The sequence below is a fragment of the Mobula birostris genome, chromosome 9 (assembly GCF_030028105.1).
Source record: "Mobula birostris isolate sMobBir1 chromosome 9, sMobBir1.hap1, whole genome shotgun sequence".
Lineage (NCBI taxonomy): Eukaryota > Metazoa > Chordata > Chondrichthyes > Myliobatiformes > Myliobatidae > Mobula > Mobula birostris.
Window position 1 is genome coordinate 61593941 of NC_092378.1, and position 17741 is coordinate 61611681.

Below are 17741 nucleotides of genomic sequence, written 5' to 3' on the forward strand. Positions count from 1 at the left end.
CCTGTGCACTGGACGTGCAGCAGAGGAGTTTCTGCCTGACATGTTACCGTTCAGTAGCGTAGTGGCTAGCGCAATCACTTCACAGTGCCAGCAACCACTCATCTGGTTTCAATTCCCAGAGCTGTCTTTGATGAGTTTGTACGTTCTCCCTGTGACCGCATGGGTTTCCTCCCTATTCCAAAGACGTACGGCTAGGGTTTGGGTTAGTGAGTTGTGGGCGTGCTGTGTTGGAGCCAGAAGCATGTCAATATTTATCGGGCTGTTCCCAGTACAACTCAGACTGTGTTGGTTGTTGAAGCAAAAATGATGCATTTCACTCTATGTTCTGATGTACACGAGAGAAATAAAGCTTACCTTTTAATCTCTAACTTGACTTCAGTTTCACAAGGCTCTCCAAGGCCACACACAAATTAACATTTCTATGATGCCAAAGGCAGTTATTACCATCTCAGCTCTGGGTTTTAACTCTTCGAGAAATGTTGTTATGACGATCAAAACTGGGTCATCCGATGGGGATTATTTTGGTCACCAAATGCTACTAGATAGCTTTTGTTGCTAGTTACTGAGATTTGCATTTTGGGGCTGTAGCAAGTCAGACTGATTTTATTTTATATTTTCCAAACAGGACATACCTGGGAAATGCTCCACACTGTTGCGTTAAACAAACACAAAATGCTGAAGGAACTCAGCAGGTCAGGTAGCATCCATGGAGAGGAATAGACAGTCAACGTTTCAGGCCGAGGCCTTGATGCCTGAGCTGGTGCAGAAAACGGCTTTGTTAGAGATAAGATAAGATATGCTTTATTTGTCACATATATAAATATATATCAAAACATACAGAAAAATATGTTGTTTGCGTCAAATCAAATTAGGGAGGATTGGAGCTGGGGAGAACCCACAAGTGTGTCCACACTTCCGGTGCCAACGGAGCATGCCCGCGATTTACTAACACATCTGTCTTTGGAATGTGGGAGGAAACGGGAGCACCCAGAGGAAACCCATGCAGTCATGGGGAGAACGTACACAATCCTGACAGACAGTGACGGGAAACTAATCCTGCTCAGCCATCGATGTCACTGTAAAGCAACTGCTACACTGTTACACCATTCCGTCTTAATGGTGGTCAAGGAGTAATTCCTCAATGGCAGGAATCAAATCCCAGTCGTATTCCATTCTCCAATCTGCTTTCCCTCACCCTTCTCCTTGCCTGCTCATCACCTCGCCCTGGTGCCTCTCCTCCTTCCCTTTCTTCCATGTTCCACCATCCTCTCCAATTAGATTCCCTCTTCCACCCATCACCTCCCTGGTGCCTACTTCCCTCCCACCCCTCACCTGTCACTGCCAGCTTGTACTTCTTCCCCTCCACCTGCTTATTCTGGCTCCTTCCCTCTCCCTTTCTGGTCCTGATGAAACGTCTCGGCCCAAATGGTTGACTGTTTATTCCTCCCCATAGATGCTGCCTGAGCTGCTGAGTTCCTCCAGCATTTTGTGTGTGATGCGTACTGTAAAATAATGTTTGAATTAAGATAGGTGAATTTAAAATGGAGTTTCCAAATAGAAGTTTCTAATGCAAGTTTCCATCCACATTTGCAATGCCTATGTAATGATGGGCTACGCTTGTCAGTGGTGTGATCTGAAGCCATCGTTTCCCACCACAGTGCAGTTATCAGCAAAATCCATTTCTGATTGCAGATTTGTCACTGAGGCACCAATTTTCCATCTGTGTTCCAAAGGACATGCATGTATTATACTGCAGTCACCCGAAAAGCTTCTGCCCCCTTTTCCCCGATGCAGGGTCTCAGCCCAAAACACTGACTGCTGATAAACACAAGAGATTCGGCAGATGCTGAAAATGCAGTACAATGCACATAAAATGCTAGAGGAACTCAGCAGGTCAGATGGTATCTATGGAGGGGAATATTTTGGGAAGACACCCACTGCTGTTTATTCCAGACTTGCAGTACTTTGTGTGTTACTCTAGGAAACCTTTTATTAGCACAGAACGCAATTCATTTGGAAACATCAGGGTGGTGTGTACTCTTTTTTTTCTCTCTGAGATACTTGCAGAGGTAGTATTAGGTTACATGAAAGTAAACACTTTGTCCCAAGGTGCATTCAGTAGCAGCAGTAGCAACGCACACGGCAGATAAAGCCAGCTCCACTACATTCAAGGGCAGCCCCCTGGCTCACGTAAATGTAACTTCTTCTTATGGTCCTGAATATCAGTCTACAGTTTGCCAGCGGACCTTTTCAGAGGATACCAACTGAAGGGTGAGTATTGGGCTTTTGGTTCACTTACAGAATCTAAGTGTGTAATAAAATACAAATCTACCTATAAAATGCTGAAGAGTCAACTGCCAATTTTATTAAACTGGAGTTCTTCATCAAGAGTGATTATGTGACAATGGTTCATCGGTAATCAAGCTTTTGTATGGCAGACTCAATGCTGATATAAGGCACGACGGTTCAAACTTACAATTTTTTCAGAGCTTGAAATCTGTTTTGCTGAATTCTACACTGTGAACAAAGGGAAGCACAAAGAGAAACCTGTTTTACCGTTAGAGCTCACAGGGAGAGTGCCAGGAGATTCACCCAGCCAAGTAAAATAGGACTCAGATAGTGAGTAGCATTCAAAATCAGACTGCTGTGGCTCCATCTGTAAATACAAGTTATTGCAATACTTAGCTTGCAAGTCCCTTTCTGTCAAGTAAATCCAGTCGAAAAAGGTATAAGTTTGAGATGGTCCATTTCTTGTATTTTTAAGGAAAAATTCTTTTTCTGAAACTGATGTTAGGATAGAGTGTTCAAAACTTTCAGACTATTTACAGACCCTCAGCCACAGTAGATATGCTGGTTAATAAGGGTCACAAAGCCGCACTGTAATAAACCAGCCTCAGTATTTTACAGTTTGGCTGCACGGTTTATGCGAAGGCGACTATAAAAGGAAACCAGTGTGAAGCCCATGGGTTTCACGGCAGTCCTCAGCTCCCAAAGGAATTTCATGTAAGCATGATTAGTGGAACTCCATACACAGGTCTGCTTTCATATAGAGGATCCTGTCTGTAAATAAAACCAATCTCCGGTCTCCACCAGCTGAAATTATAATTTGATGTATATATTCACAAGAATGCATCATTTGATGTAGCTTGCTTGAAGAAGTTAATTGTATGATTATAATTTCTTTATAATTGCAAGGAATGTCTACTTTATTAATAAAAGATAATAATCCAATGGGCCTAAGAATTCCCACAGGGTATACAAGCAAACTCATTGGATGCTAAGGTTAAAAAGAATGCTTCTTTTTAACGAAGTCTTAACAGTACAAATTATTTCTTCAAGAATTCAAGAATGAAGATCTCGACTTATAAAGTACTGGTGGGACTTCTACTCCTGGCAGCAGTTCTTGCTGCTCCTGCAGGGAATGAGAAGAAAAGAAAGGAGATGAATCAAATACAGTTATTACCCGATGATCACATTGAAGATCTTGACTATGTGAATCAGGAAGCAAGCATCATATATGACTATGAAGAAAGCCAGATCATTGATGAACCAGAGGTAATGCTTTTAATTATCCCATCGACGAATATTTAAAAATACTTTGAGCCTTCTTCAGTTTTAATTAGAATGTATATTTCAATAAGGGATCCTTTTTCACGTGTTTCCAATAGATCTAATTCTTCTTGATGTGATTACTTTCAATTGCTAGTAATATTTTATGAATTGCCCTGTGAGGAAGCTGTTTGTAATCTTGGCTTTAATTCCATTCATATTATTGAACATACCTACCAGCAGGTAAAGCCATGGGGAATGCATGGAAAAAGCAATTTCAGGCATCAGGCAATATCTTGGAACTTTCCTTGAATTGACTCTGTTCAGTGGCGTAAAAAGCTGATCACAAGCTGGCAGCATATTGTTTGAACATCAACGTATGTTTTTTGAAAGTCAGAGAGACCTTGCTTTGTGTATATGTGTTGGTGAAGCATTTTAATCTTGGCCTTAATTACAGTATGTATGCCTTAAAGTAGAACCTGATGCATTAGACGAACGACTCAGTTCCAAGTCCTAGTCTTAACAAGATGTATTCTGTTTTGCAAATGCATCAAGAAGTCATGTTTTAAAACCTCAGTGTAGGTGCAAATAATGATTTTCTCTTCCATTCACAATGAAATAATCGTTTCTTTAATGTCACGGAAGTAGCCATAGGGTGCCGAATCTGTGGAACTCTTTATCCAGAAGGTGGTAAATCTGTGGAATTCGTTGCCATAGACGGTTGTGGAGGCCAAGTCACGGGTATATTTAAAGTGGTGGTTGATAGGTTTTCGCTTAGTGAGGGCAACAAAGGTTACGGAGAGAAGGCAGGGGGACGGGACTGAGAGGGATAGTAACTCAGCCATGATGGAATGTCAGAGCTGACTCTTTGGGCCAAATGGCATGCCTTTGCTTTTATGTCTGATGGTCCAGGTACTAACTCATGGCCAAATCCAATATTGCTTAATTAATGAAGAGGATTGAAATAAATATCATTGCCATGAAGATTATTTTAGTTAACATATCTATTTTCATCTTTCCCAAGAAGTTGACAACACATTCAACTACACTTGTGCTCGGTTGCCTTATGCGGTAATCTGGACCCTGACTTCAGCAGTTTGGTACCGGAATGTCATGTTGACAAATGGCCCAAACGGCACTCAGTATTAATGAACTAAAGGTGGTGGAGTTCAAATCACAGCCCACTTACAGTGAACACACTGCAAACAGCCACCAGCCTCTGCTCCTCATAATAACACTAAGCTCAGCTCAGCCCAGATTCCCTCTACTTCAAATGAGGCTACAGATTAGCAGGACTTCTTTAGAAATTAGAATAGACAGGTGCATGCATGAAAGAGATTGATTAAAAATTGATAAGTTGTAGTTTGCAAACTTCTTGAAGTAGAGGAACCAATACTGGGGGCTTCTAAATTAGTACTCTTCTATACAAACCAGCGTGACTGCAGAGTGTAACTGAAACTTAATTAAATACGACAAACTTGTGCATTAATTTCTGCAATGACTACACCTCTGTGAATAAGTATTTTATACTCATTTATGCATCAAAGTCAAATGGAAATAATTGAAATTTAACTAGTTTGCAAGATCTATTTGAGGAACAAATTAAAGCAATCACAAATAAAACATAATGATACTGATAATGTTACAACTCAGTCAGCAGAACAGGTCACTGATTACTGTCTACCATCACCGCAGGACTTCTACGTGTCCAAGACAAAGAAACAGGTTGGAAAAATAATTGTGGACACTAACCACCCCAGCAAATTGTCTTTTCCAAAAGCTCCCTTATGGACAGTGCTACGGGACTATTTAAACACAAACTTAGTGCTAATCTGAAAAGTTTCATCCCCCGGGCAGTCAATCTGATCACCCACTCTAGTTAGCACCCCACCACAACCCCCTCTATTACCCCTGTCACTGCACTGTAAACCCTTTAAAACACATTTTTAAATATGTTGTTTAAATTGTAAATACAAGTTGGTATTTATGTATTGATGCATATTTTATTCCATATCTGCACTTCAACCTCTAAATTTTTTTCATATAATTCTTCATAATTGTTGAATGTTGCTTTCTTTTTGTTGTGCATCACACCAACATGCCACAGCAAATTCCTAATACAGAGGGTGAATGAAGATGATGTTTAATACATTCAGAATGAGTTGTAAATCTAATGTAGGTAATTACAAATCTCAAGAATCCTGACTCAGCACATGAAACTCCTAAGCACCTGATTGTGTCACATTGGAAGAACCTCAGCAAAGGAGAAATGGAATTAAGTAATACAAGTAGGGTCAAAAATGATCTCAGGTAATCTAGCGAAACAAAAAACCTCAAGAATAGAGGATTATTTCTAGGAATAACATAAGCTCCGTCCAGATGATGCCAGGATTGAACACCGATCTCTGACGACCCAAGCAGTAATAGTGTCGTGCTAACTCCAAGCTACCATGGCACCACAGCTTGCTGTTGTTCAGATTAAACCACATCTGAATCATTGGGTTTAAAATATTTTGGGAATGTCTTGGAGTCAAGAAAAACTCAATAATTAACTTGTCTTCTTCTTTCTATGATGTGTGTGCTTAGATATGTTGTCATTGGTTTTCATGAAATTTTGGAAATTAAATACACACCTCATACACACAAGAGATTCTACAGATGCTGGAAGCTTTGAGCAACACACACAAAGCAATTCAGCCGGTCAGGCAGTGTCTATGAAGAGGAATAGATAATCGACATTTCAAGCCAACACCCTTCTTCATGGTGAAGTCAGTAACATGCATTAATCCGTGTAAAACTTAACGCACTTTCACTGCTGAGGTGGCTAATAGATAGCCAAAGATCTTCAAACTGTTACGGATAGTAAGATCGGTGTCCATTTCCCATTGCATTTGGAAATATTTCATTAGCATTTCAGATATACTTTGTAAAATGTTGAATAACTAAATATTTAATGATATTTAGTCATAATCTTTAGTTTTGTACTAGATTGTTTACACAGATAGACAGACAATCCCTTAAATGTAAGCAGATCTAATCCTAATTTTTGCCAGTGCAGAGTTTGCTCTGGTTAATGTCAACAATGTGGTAGGAAGTGATAAACCAGGAAAGGATAAATCATTGGGACTCAAAGATAACATTCACTAAAAGGTGACAATGGACTTTCCCTTTCACTAGCCAACATGTTACATATTTGATTTCCAAAATTTCATGAAAACCTATGACAACATGCCTAAGCACCCACATCAAAGAAGAAGAAGACAAGTTAATTATTGAGTTTTTCTTGACTCCAGGACATTTCCAAAGTACTTTAAACCCAATGATACATTCAGATGTGGTTTAATCTGAACAACAGCAAGCTTTGGTGTCATGATAGTTTGCAGTTAGCACGACACTGTTACTGCTTGGGTCGTCAGAGATCGGAGTTCAATTTCGGCATCATCTGAAAGGAGTTTCCTCGTCGTGAACACATGAGTTTCCTCTGAGTGCTTCAGTTTCCTTCCACATTTCAAAGACATACCAGTTAGTAGGTTAATTGATCATTGTAAGCTGAACTGTGATCAAGCGAGGGTTAAATAGGTGGGTTGATGGGCGGTGTGGCTCATTGAGCCGGAAAGGGTGGTTCCTCATTGCACCTAAATAAATAAATCATAATCAATAATCTGTTATGGTGGTATTAGAGTCAGTATTGGAGCACTACAGAACAGCCACAGGCCCTTCAGCCCATCTAGTCTGTGCCAATCTGTTATTCTGCCTAGTCCCATCATCCCTCACCTGGACCACAGTTTCCATACCCCTCTCACCCATGTACTTATCCAAACTGCTCTTAAATGTTGAAATCCAACCCACATTCACCACTTCCCCGGGAGCTCATTCCACACTCGCGCCATCCTCGAAGTGAAGAAGCTCCCCCTCAGATGCCCCAAAATATTTCACCTTTCGCCCTTAACCCATCGGCTCTAGTTCTAGTCAAAATTTTGTTTACCTTTGTCAAATTTCCTCTCATTCTCCCTCTCATGATTCATCTTCATTCTGAATATTGACTGACGGATACAAAAAAATGCACAAAAAGACGAACAAAATGGATCAGGCACACCGACCTCCAAAAACTCCCCCTACTACAAATCTCTTAACCTCTTGAAGAATCCACTTAAGCTTTCAGCACTCCCTCTTCTGCATCAGAATGTTAACATGAATTTTGTGCTCAAGCTTCTCTGCTGGGACTTGTAACTCCTGGCCACAGGTATGAGCACGATCCTGAGCAACCACTAATTCACCTTAATAAATGAATAAACAAATCTCAGATACAGAAACCTTAATGTGAGCCGTTCTCATTTCCAAGTGTGCACCAAACTGAATATAAAGAACGACCAAACAAAGGTGTCCAAAATCAACAATACATCCCAGATTTCTTTCTGTGCTACTTTACTACCTGTGTTATTTCTCTGCCTCTGCAATGCTGTTCAACATAGTTTGCTTAAATGGATGAACAGCACCATTACAATAGAACAAGCAGCATCTCAAGATCTGAGATTCAAAATTGTTTCATGCCATTTCCAAACACAAGTGTAACAGAGAATAAAATGATTTCTACTCTGGATGCAGAATATAAAAAACACACTAAAACATGGAACACAAGAATAAAAAAAGCACAATAAATATAAATATGTAATAGAAATAGCTTATAGATTGATCATATGTACATAGAGTGATTCTAGACACAAAAGTTTATCTTGGTTTTAAAGGGTACAGATCAGTGTTTCACTGAAGAAACAAAATTAATTTAACGCTAGAAAGTTTACACTAGAACACTCAAAGTTTAACACTAAAGCAACATAAAATTATAAACAACATAAAATAATAAAATCATCCAGAGTTACACAAAGTAATGACTCGGACTCTTTACTCCTTTCCATAGATGCCGCCTGACCTTCTGAGTTTGTTCAGCATTTTGTGTGTATTACTACATAAAATCCTTACTTACTTTTGAAATATATTCAGAAATGAATATTCTTTCTTGTTAACTGGCTCTTCAGTGAATATATATTAATACTGCAAAGGCTTTTCTTGACAAATATTCACACCCATCATGCTCTACCACTGACATGACCTTATATTCCAGACTCCAGTCTCAAACTGACCTAACGGATGCCACACAGAACTAAACAAATGAGTTCATTAACGTGTCACTCCTCCCACACGTGCTAAATATTCCTCAAAATTATTGGTAAACTAAGTTTTTAAAATCAGCACTGGATTTTATATACCAATTGCACAATTATTGAGAAGGAGGTTGTTCTTCACAAAGAAAGGATCTTAAGTGTTGGTGACATGTTAGTCAAGATAACGTTGTCATGTTGGCAATGATTGACACAACTTGGGTTTTCCCATATAAACCACTGTCCTTCAATTAAAGACAATTGTTACAATGTTATAGCGATTATACCGCTTGCAGTGGATCAATTTGCTGAAATTCAATTAATAACTGGAAAAGTGTTATTAGTGAACATGGTAGCCAAGAAAGAATTTTGGAAAGATTTTGAGGCATGGGGGGACATGGTGCATGGCAACTAACTCAGTGCTCCTACAGCACCAGCAACCTGGGTTCAAACCTACCCCTGCCTGTACAAAATGTCCTCCTTGTGATCGTCTGGTTTCTTCCACTGCACCAGCTTTCTCCCACAGTCCAAAGATGTACAGGGTGGTCACATAGGTATAACTGGGCAGTGTGGGCTCACTTCTAAATAAACAAAAACATACACTCAGTGGCCACGTTATTAAGCACCTCCCGTACCTAATAAAATGGCTACTGAGTGCATGTTCATGGTCTTCTGCTGCTGCAGCCCATCCACTTCAAGGCTTGACATGTTGTGTGTTTGAAGATGCTCTTCTGCACACCAATTTTACAACGTGTGGTTATTAGAGTTACTGTCGTCTTCCTGTCAGCTTGAACCAGTCTGGCCATTCTCCTCTGACCTCTCTCATTGACAAGGTGTTTTTGCTGTACAGTGGATGTTTCTTGCTTTTTGTAAACTTGAGAGACTGTCATGCGTGAAAATCCCAGGAGGTCAGAAGTTTCTGAGATACCCTGAAATCACCCTGTCTGGCACCAACCATCATTCCATGGTCAAAGTCACTTAGATCACATTTCCTCCCCATTCTGATGTTTAGTCTGAACAACAACTGAACCTCTTGACTATGCCTGCATGCTTTTATGCGGTGAGTTGCTGCCACATGATTGGCTGGTTAGATATTTGCATTAACGAGCAGGTGTACAGGCTCACCTAGTGAAGAAGCCACTGAGTTTACGCTGAAGGAATTAAGAGACTTGGGGTTACTGTCCGGAAAATAACTGTGATCTTACTAAATGATGGAGCAACAGAAGTGCCAAATGGTCTGTTCTTCATCCAGTTTCATATTCTTATCTTCACACTCTCATTTCTGTGTCAGAAGGTCAAGAGCTCCACTGCAGAGATTTAAATAAAAATAAAAGTGACGAATATTTAAGTAATGAAAAGTTATTTTGAAATGTGTGAAAGTCCTCAAGAGAAGAAACTACAGCCCGAATGAAGCATCCTGAAACTAAAAGAAGTTAACTAAGCAGAAATATATCTCTCATATTTGCTAACACTGAGGGAAGGGGTGAGCATGCTTTTAAGATGATTGGAAGAAGAATAGGGGTCCATCAGGGTGGGATTTTTACACAGAGAATGGTAGTTGTGTGGAACGCCTTGCCAGGGGTGGTGATGGAGGCTTATACATTAGGGACATTTAAAAGACCCTTAGATAGACACATGGGTGAAAGACAAATGAAGGTCTATAGGGAAGGGAATGGTTAGATTGATCTTAGAGTAGGTTCTGTGGTTGACAGAACATTGCAGGTTGGGGGGGGGGTGGTTGGTGAAGCTGTACTGTGTTCTATTTTCTATGTAGAAAAATCACCATACAAACCACCTTCATATAGTGGCAATATAACAATGCTAATGCTATAGATTTACAATTTTAAGACATCCACATCAGATTCTTAGTTCTAATGCACCATGGAGTTTGGTCCTGTCCAAATATCCAATGCAAACCAAATCTTGTTTAATTAATGTTTTATTTATATATATTACAATGCTTTGATTTCCCAGACTAGCATTATCCAGATTAAAAGCAGCATGTCTGTATGTCTGTCAAAAAATAATGACATAGAAGGAAGACACTTAGACCAACTTAGTTCAAGTTGGACAAAGAAGAGTCTAATTCTACTCTATGACCCTAGACCTGCAATCTTTTGGGTCTTGCACTTCAATTCACTTCCAAGAATGCCTCCATCACCTTTTCAGCCATTAATATCTCACCCACCAGTGTCTGGATGAAAATCCTCTCCTTCACTCTAATCCTTTTATCAATCACTTTAAAGTTTGTGTTCCCTTAGTACTGACAACATGCGATTCTTTCCAAGTAACCTAATACTATTTTTTGTACTGTTTGGGGAATTAGTCATGAGTAGAGAGTCAAAGTACCAGCACACTTCAAAGGGGAAGCCACACCTCTGGAAAGGTAATGTCATAGAATTACCTTACCACAATAGACCATATGATCTGGTTCCTCCCTTCCTTTCCCGTTCTGTTGAAGGGTCTCGACCTGAGACTTTGACTCTTTATTTCCCTCCACAGATGCTGCCTAACCTGCTGACATCCCCCAGCACTTTATGCGTGTTAATTTTCCAGGTGCTGGCTGATATCCAGCGTAAAGAATTTGGCTATCTCCCTTTAACACTTTCAATCCAGATGAGGGGTCTCAACCAACAGCTCTGTCCATATATTTCCCACAACAGTTGCTGGTCGATCTGCTTAGCTGCTCCGATATTTAGTTGTTTCACTCCAGATTCCTGCATCTGCAGTCCACTGTGTTTTCTAATTTCAGGTTTCTCTGCATTCGTTACTAGAAACAATCTTCATGCTTTTAGTGAAAAGCTTGGGGGTTTGAATTCCATACTTGGAGCACAAAAAGCTGAAATGTCTTTCCAACTGAATTGTTCAAAAAGTATGTTGTCAGGTAATGCTCTGCAAGCACAATAAATAAATTTCTTTTCTCCTCCCTCAAATCCTGCAACATTATTTTGAGGTATCCCTGTCTTAACTTGCAAGCCATCAGGCTCTTGAACCAGAGGGGATAACTTAACTCAACATCACTTACTCCTCACTGAAGCATCCCCACAACCAATGGTCTCTTTCAAAGACTCATTTGCAGTTTGTTGTCTTCTGCACTCCAGATGTCCTAGTTGTCTAGTCTTTCATTGATCTGTTACAGTTACTATTCTATAGATTTGCTGAGTAGGACTAGGCAGCCGTCGATCCCAGGGGATCATGGGTTTGCGCCTCTGGTGGATGGTGCCCTTTCCAGGACGCAAGCCTGGGTGGGAAGATTTGCAGAACTGGCTGTAGCCCATGCAGCAGGTTCTCCCTCTCCATGTCACTGATGTAGTCCAAGGGAAGGGCAAGCGCCGATGCGGCTTGGCACCAGTGTCATCGCAGAGGTTGCCAGAGTGAAGTTGTAAACAACTCCAGCTCCAGATTTCTTCCTTAGGGTTTATTCCTGAAGCCTTTCCCATGGGTAGGTATGGCCACAAGGCAGCAGAGGTTTAAAATCAGAGTTTTCCTTCTCCTAGGTGGGCTGCCGTCCAAGGCTGATGAGCCCCACATGCCTGAAATTTTGCTGAGTATGCCCACAAGAAAATGAATCTCAGGGTTGACTCTAGTGATGTACATTTACTTTGATAATGAAATTTACTTTGAACTTTGAAAAGACAGAATCAGCTGAACAAATTAAAACAGTCACTCTCAAGATGAAGGAGGAGCAACTCCTCGTATGGGGAATCTCCAACCTCATGGCACGAACGTTTATTTCTCCAATTTCTGGTCATTTCTTCTCCCTCCCCTTCCCTCTTCTTCATTTTCTCACTCTTGCTCTCCTCTTACCTCTTCTCTTCTCTTCACCTGCCTATCACCACCCCCTGGTGCCCCTTCTCCCTCCCTTTCTCCCAGAATTCCTTCTTCTCCACCCCTTTACCTTTTCCACCAATCACCTCTCAGCTTCTTACGTCATCTCCTCTCACCCTCCCACCTGGTATTAACTATCACCTTGAAGGTTTTTGGCCAAAAACAATGATTGTTTATTCATTTCCATGGATGCTGTCTGACCTGCTGAGTTTCTCGAGCATTTTGTGAGTGTGTTATTCTCCATTTCCAGCACCTGCAGAATCTCTTGTGTTTATTATCAGGTCTTTATCTTTTGTGATGTCTTGCTGTGGGGAGTTTGGCTGGCATTTCGTAACAAATTGAGGTTGTGAAAAGTAGTGTGCAAGTACAAGTACAGGTAATTGGGGACTACTTTTGGCAGATGACACTCAGATCCACATATGGGCATTGAACACCCAACATGGGACCAACAGTGTACAAACAAGAGGAAATCTGCAGATGCTGGAAATCCCAGCAACACACACGGAATGCTGGAAGAGCTCAACAGGCCAGGAAGCATCTACGGAAAAGAGTACAGTTGGCATTTCGGGCCGAGACCCTTCAGCAGTCCTAACTCATCGACTGTACTCTTTTCCACAGATGCTGTCTGACCTGCTGAGTTCCTCCAGCATTCTGTGTGTGTTGCTGGGATAATCTGGACATTCCTTCAACAAAATAGTGCTGAGGTTGAAGTGATTGTATTCCCAGTGGCAGTCTTTGATCCCTAATCATCTGCTCCATCTTCTTCCAGCAGTTTTCCGAGAATGAAGTAGGTTCTTCTCAACTTTGACTCACATTTGGCCCTGACATGAGCTTCTCTTCAATTACCATGACTACCAATGCCCATCCCATAATTGTTAACTGTCCATAAAGTGAGCAAAAGTAGTGAGGTAGGGTTCGTGGGTTCATTGTCCGTTCGGAAATCTGATGGTGGAGGGGAAAAAGCTGTTCCTAAAGCGTTGAGTGTGTGTCTTCAGGTTCCTGTGCCTCCTCTCCGATGATAGTAACGAGAAGAGGGAATGATGGGGATCCTTAATGGTGAATGTCAGCTTTTTGAGACATTACCTTTTGTAGATGTCCTCAATGCTGGGGAGGCTAGTGTCCATGATGGAGCTGGCTAAGTTTAGCCTGATCACTGGCATTTTCCACATTAGAGAAGGACACCTTTAGCCATTCAAAGCTATCAATTGTCAAGGCACAGAGCCTTGGTCTTTAGCTGGTATCTTACTAGATGTAAGAACGAATATGTGGAAGACCACCCCCCAAAGTCATTCTATGCATGAAGTCCTCTTTATGATGATTTTTTATCATCAGAAGTCTATTGGTTTGAGGATGAAATGCTTCAACCCCATTTCTGTATGTTTTGGGGAATCTTCAGACCGTGGTGCTTGACTACATGGGTGGGTTGTTTAGGATGCTTTGCATTCCTTTTGCTGTGTGTGCCTGCTGCATGTGGTCATGTCATTGGGGCTTGAGGTCCTCCTTGCCTCTTGCCCGTTCCTTTTGCATTTTGAGTAAAGTTGGCCCAGGACTTTATAGTTTTTCAAGCAGGCTTTGAAAATATCCTTAAAGCTTTCACAAAGAATGTTTACGGCAAAGATTATGACAGCTGATTCTGGTTTTTGCACCAACTAATTCTTGGGGCAGGAGACTCGAGAGTTCTAAAATGGTGGAATATGGAGCAACAAACAAACTGCCTGAGGAACTCAGCAGATCGATGGGGGGTGGGGGAAGGAATTGTCAATGCTTTGGGTTGAACCCCTGCATTAGCACGATTCATTGATCAGATTGGGTTTTGCAATTACCATGACAAAGTGCTATACCATCAATGCAGTCAAATCTAAATGCTTTCTGAAAGGATGTTGTTTTATATGAGGATCATCTCGTTGCACCTCAGAAGCCACAGAAGAGAAAATATTGAATGAAAAAAGACACAATATAAAATAGCTTAAGCATGTGGACAACATATGTTCAGCTCTTAATATTATTTCCAACTTAAAAAGTGCAAACTACAAACTGAATCCTGCTGCTAGGCCTTATTGGAATCCAATCATTGAGCTAATTTTGCACCAATGTATTCAAATCTTACGATAAATTACTTGAATTTAGGAATAACTTTGACAAAGTGTATTTCCTCCAATACACTTTGCAACTAATGAAACTTTGCAATGTAGTGACTGTAAAACAAACTGGAAAGTGGCCAATATGACTTTAAAAACAGCACAACTTTAAATAAAACTTGAGTTAAAGCAGGTCTTGGCATGATTACGGTGGAACAGCCAGTTTGGTATTAAAACCCAAATTTCCTTTGCGGAAGGAAATCTGCCATCTTCATTCATCACATCTGGCCTATATGTGACTGCAGACCACAAAGAGTTTGGCTTTCACTTGCTTCCTCAGTCCAAGGCAATAAAGCATGGGCAATTAGGCTGACATTGTTAGCAATGTACACATTCAGTGAACAACTATATTTTAAAGAATTAACTGTAAGTAACTTGAAGGCAGGCATATTTACTTAAATGGATGGTTCTTTTACCAACTGTGCACAGTATACTAATGAGATTTTTAAAAACAAAACCGTTTTTGTTTAAACAAGTATGTTAAATGTCTATTCAGGGAGCCGTAAGTAAATCACTAGCGGGCAAAACAACAGTAATTATTCTGAAAAGGTGAGAAAGCTGATCAGGTAGAGCATTAATTTGCTGAAAGTACATTGCAGAAGTATTTGACTTACTTGGAGAAATAAGATCCCAGCAGTGATGGAAAACGTAAATTGCTAAGTTGTGATGAGCAAGATCCAAAGAACCCTTGATCAATTTTTCATATCCTTTACATTCAAACACAGCTGCTCTCTTAACTCCTGGAAATTGGAGATAATCGTAAGTTAATCAAAGTTATTCAACATACAGGAAATCAGGCTTCGTCAGTCGAAGAAGATTAATTTCAGCTTTGTGGGTGCTGGAGTAATCATCTACAACCTCATCTTCATAGAGTACACATACAAAAGCAAGTCCCCCGGTAAAGACTAAAATAGTCTTTACACCCACTCAGCTTGCAGGTCATCCTTTATGGAATCCTGCACAAGGACTCCCAAGTTCCTTTGCACCTCTGATTTCTGAATTTTCTCCATATTTAGAAAATAGCCTTTACATACACGTGTGTTTCTACCATAACCTACAGAATTTAACTAAAATATCAAGTCAAAAACAGCCAGCAGAATATTTTTTCAGGACGTGTAAAGATATTGCTTTCTAATATGGTTGGATTTTGTGACAAATCAGGATCATGTTACTTTAATGTACTATTGCACCCTTGGTATTTATCACTAATCTGATCATATTTTTCTCAAATATTTTAAAAATTATGAGGAGCATTATTCGTAGATATGTGATTGGGCATTTTCAGGGCCGATCCCACAGCTGCGGTTTTGACTGCCACTTCTGCAAAATGAGAAGCCATACACCAGAGATGTTAGTCTACAACCAGTCAGAATCGTACAACACTGAACGAAACCATTCAGTTCATCACCCCTAGACCAGGTATTCAAAAGAGATATACATTTGCTCCCACTCACTTGCATTTTCCAGATGCCCTTAAAAATATTTCCTTTTAAATGTGTAAAACACTGGAGACATGAGATCTGGAATCTAGAACAACAAACAATCTTTGTCTTTGCTAATATCAGCTGTACCAGGTGACTAAAGCTGAAAGCTCAAAGTACATACAGTATATGTCACCATATACAATCCTGAGATTAATTTTTTGTCGGCATACTCAATAAATTAATGGAATAATAGCCATAATAGAATCAATGAAAGACCACACCAATTTGGGTATTTGACCAGTATGCAAAGGACACAACTGTGAAAATACATGCATACATACATACATACATACATACATACATACATAAACAGATAAATAAGCAAGCAAGCAAGCAATAAATATTAAGGATATGAGATGAAAAGTTTCTGAAAGTGAGTCCATAGGTTGTGGGAAGGTTTCAATGACAGGGCAAGTGAAGTTGAGGTGTTCCCTTTGGTTCAAGAGCCTGATGGCTGAGGGGTAGCAACTGTTCCTGAACTTGGTGGCGTGAGTCCTGAGGCTCCTGTACCTACTTCCTGATAGCAGCAGCAAGAAGAGAGTATGACCTGGGTGGTGGGGGTCCTTGATGATGGATGCTGCTTTCCTGTGACAATGTTTCATGTAGATGTGCTCAATGGTGCGGAGGGCTTTACCCATGATGGACTGGTCCGTATCCACTACTTTCCGTAGGATTTTCCATTCCAGGGCATAGGTTTTTCCACACCAGGCTGTGACTCAGCCAGTCAATATACTCTCCACCACACATCTAGATAAGTTTGACAAAGTTTTAGATATCGCAAGCTCCTGAGAAAGTAGAAGTGCTGCTGTTTACTGTAGGTTTACGTCTGAGATTCAGTTCTCCATATAAGATTGATTCCCATTATCCATAAGTGGATAGTGTGGGAATTAACAGGGATCAAAAATAAGCACACAGGCTAGTGACATGCCTCCACTGTTCTCCTAGAATGAGGCAGGTGAATGCCTGTTACTGCAATGGGTAGGGGAGAAACTCCTTTACAATCCTGGAAACAAGAGAAAATCTGCAGATGCTGGAAATCCGAGCAACACACACAAAATGCTGAGGAAACTCAGCAGGCCAGGTGGCATCGATGGAAAAAAAATACAGTCGATGTTTCAGGCCAAAACCTTTCGGCTGGACTGGAGAAAAATAGCTGACTAGTAGATTTAAAAGGTAGGTGGAGAGGAGAGAAACACAATGTGACAGGTGAAACCTGGGGGGGTGGATGAAATAAAGAGCTGGGAAGTTCATCGGCGAGATGAGGTGAAAGAGGGAAAAGGAGATGCGAAATGGAGAAGGAGTAGAGGGTGGGTTTGGGTGCATTACCAGAAATTTGAGAAATCAATGTTCATACCATCAGGTTGGAGGCTACCCAAACAGAATATAAGGTGTTGTTCCTCCAACCTAAGTGTGGCCTTATCCCGACAGTGGAGGAGGCCATGGAAGGACATATCAGAATGGGAATGGGAAGTGGAATTAAAATGTGTGGCCACTGGGAGATCCTGCTTGTTCTAGCAGGCAGGGTGTTGATGCTCGGTGAAACAGTCTCCCAATCTATGTCGGGTCACACCGAACACAGCAAA

The 17741-nt window shown here is 40.7% G+C and overlaps 1 protein-coding gene across 2 annotated transcripts in view; it reads left to right on the top strand.

The window, feature by feature from the left end:
• Nucleotides 1–2092: 2092 nt before the first annotated feature.
• The window catches only part of LOC140203386 (epiphycan-like), a 43574-nt gene continuing 27925 nt past the window's right edge, over nt 2093–17741 (top strand). Inside the window, exons 1-2 of one of the 2 annotated variants that reach the window (XM_072269441.1) lie at nt 2093–2271; nt 3340–3555. In XM_072269441.1, coding sequence (XP_072125542.1) covers nt 3349–3555 — 207 coding nt within the window. In that variant the 5' untranslated portion in view covers nt 2093–2271; nt 3340–3348. Of the gene's footprint in view, nt 2272–2509; nt 3556–17741 lie in introns of those variants that run through there. The other variant, XM_072269442.1, reaches the window with a different exon arrangement.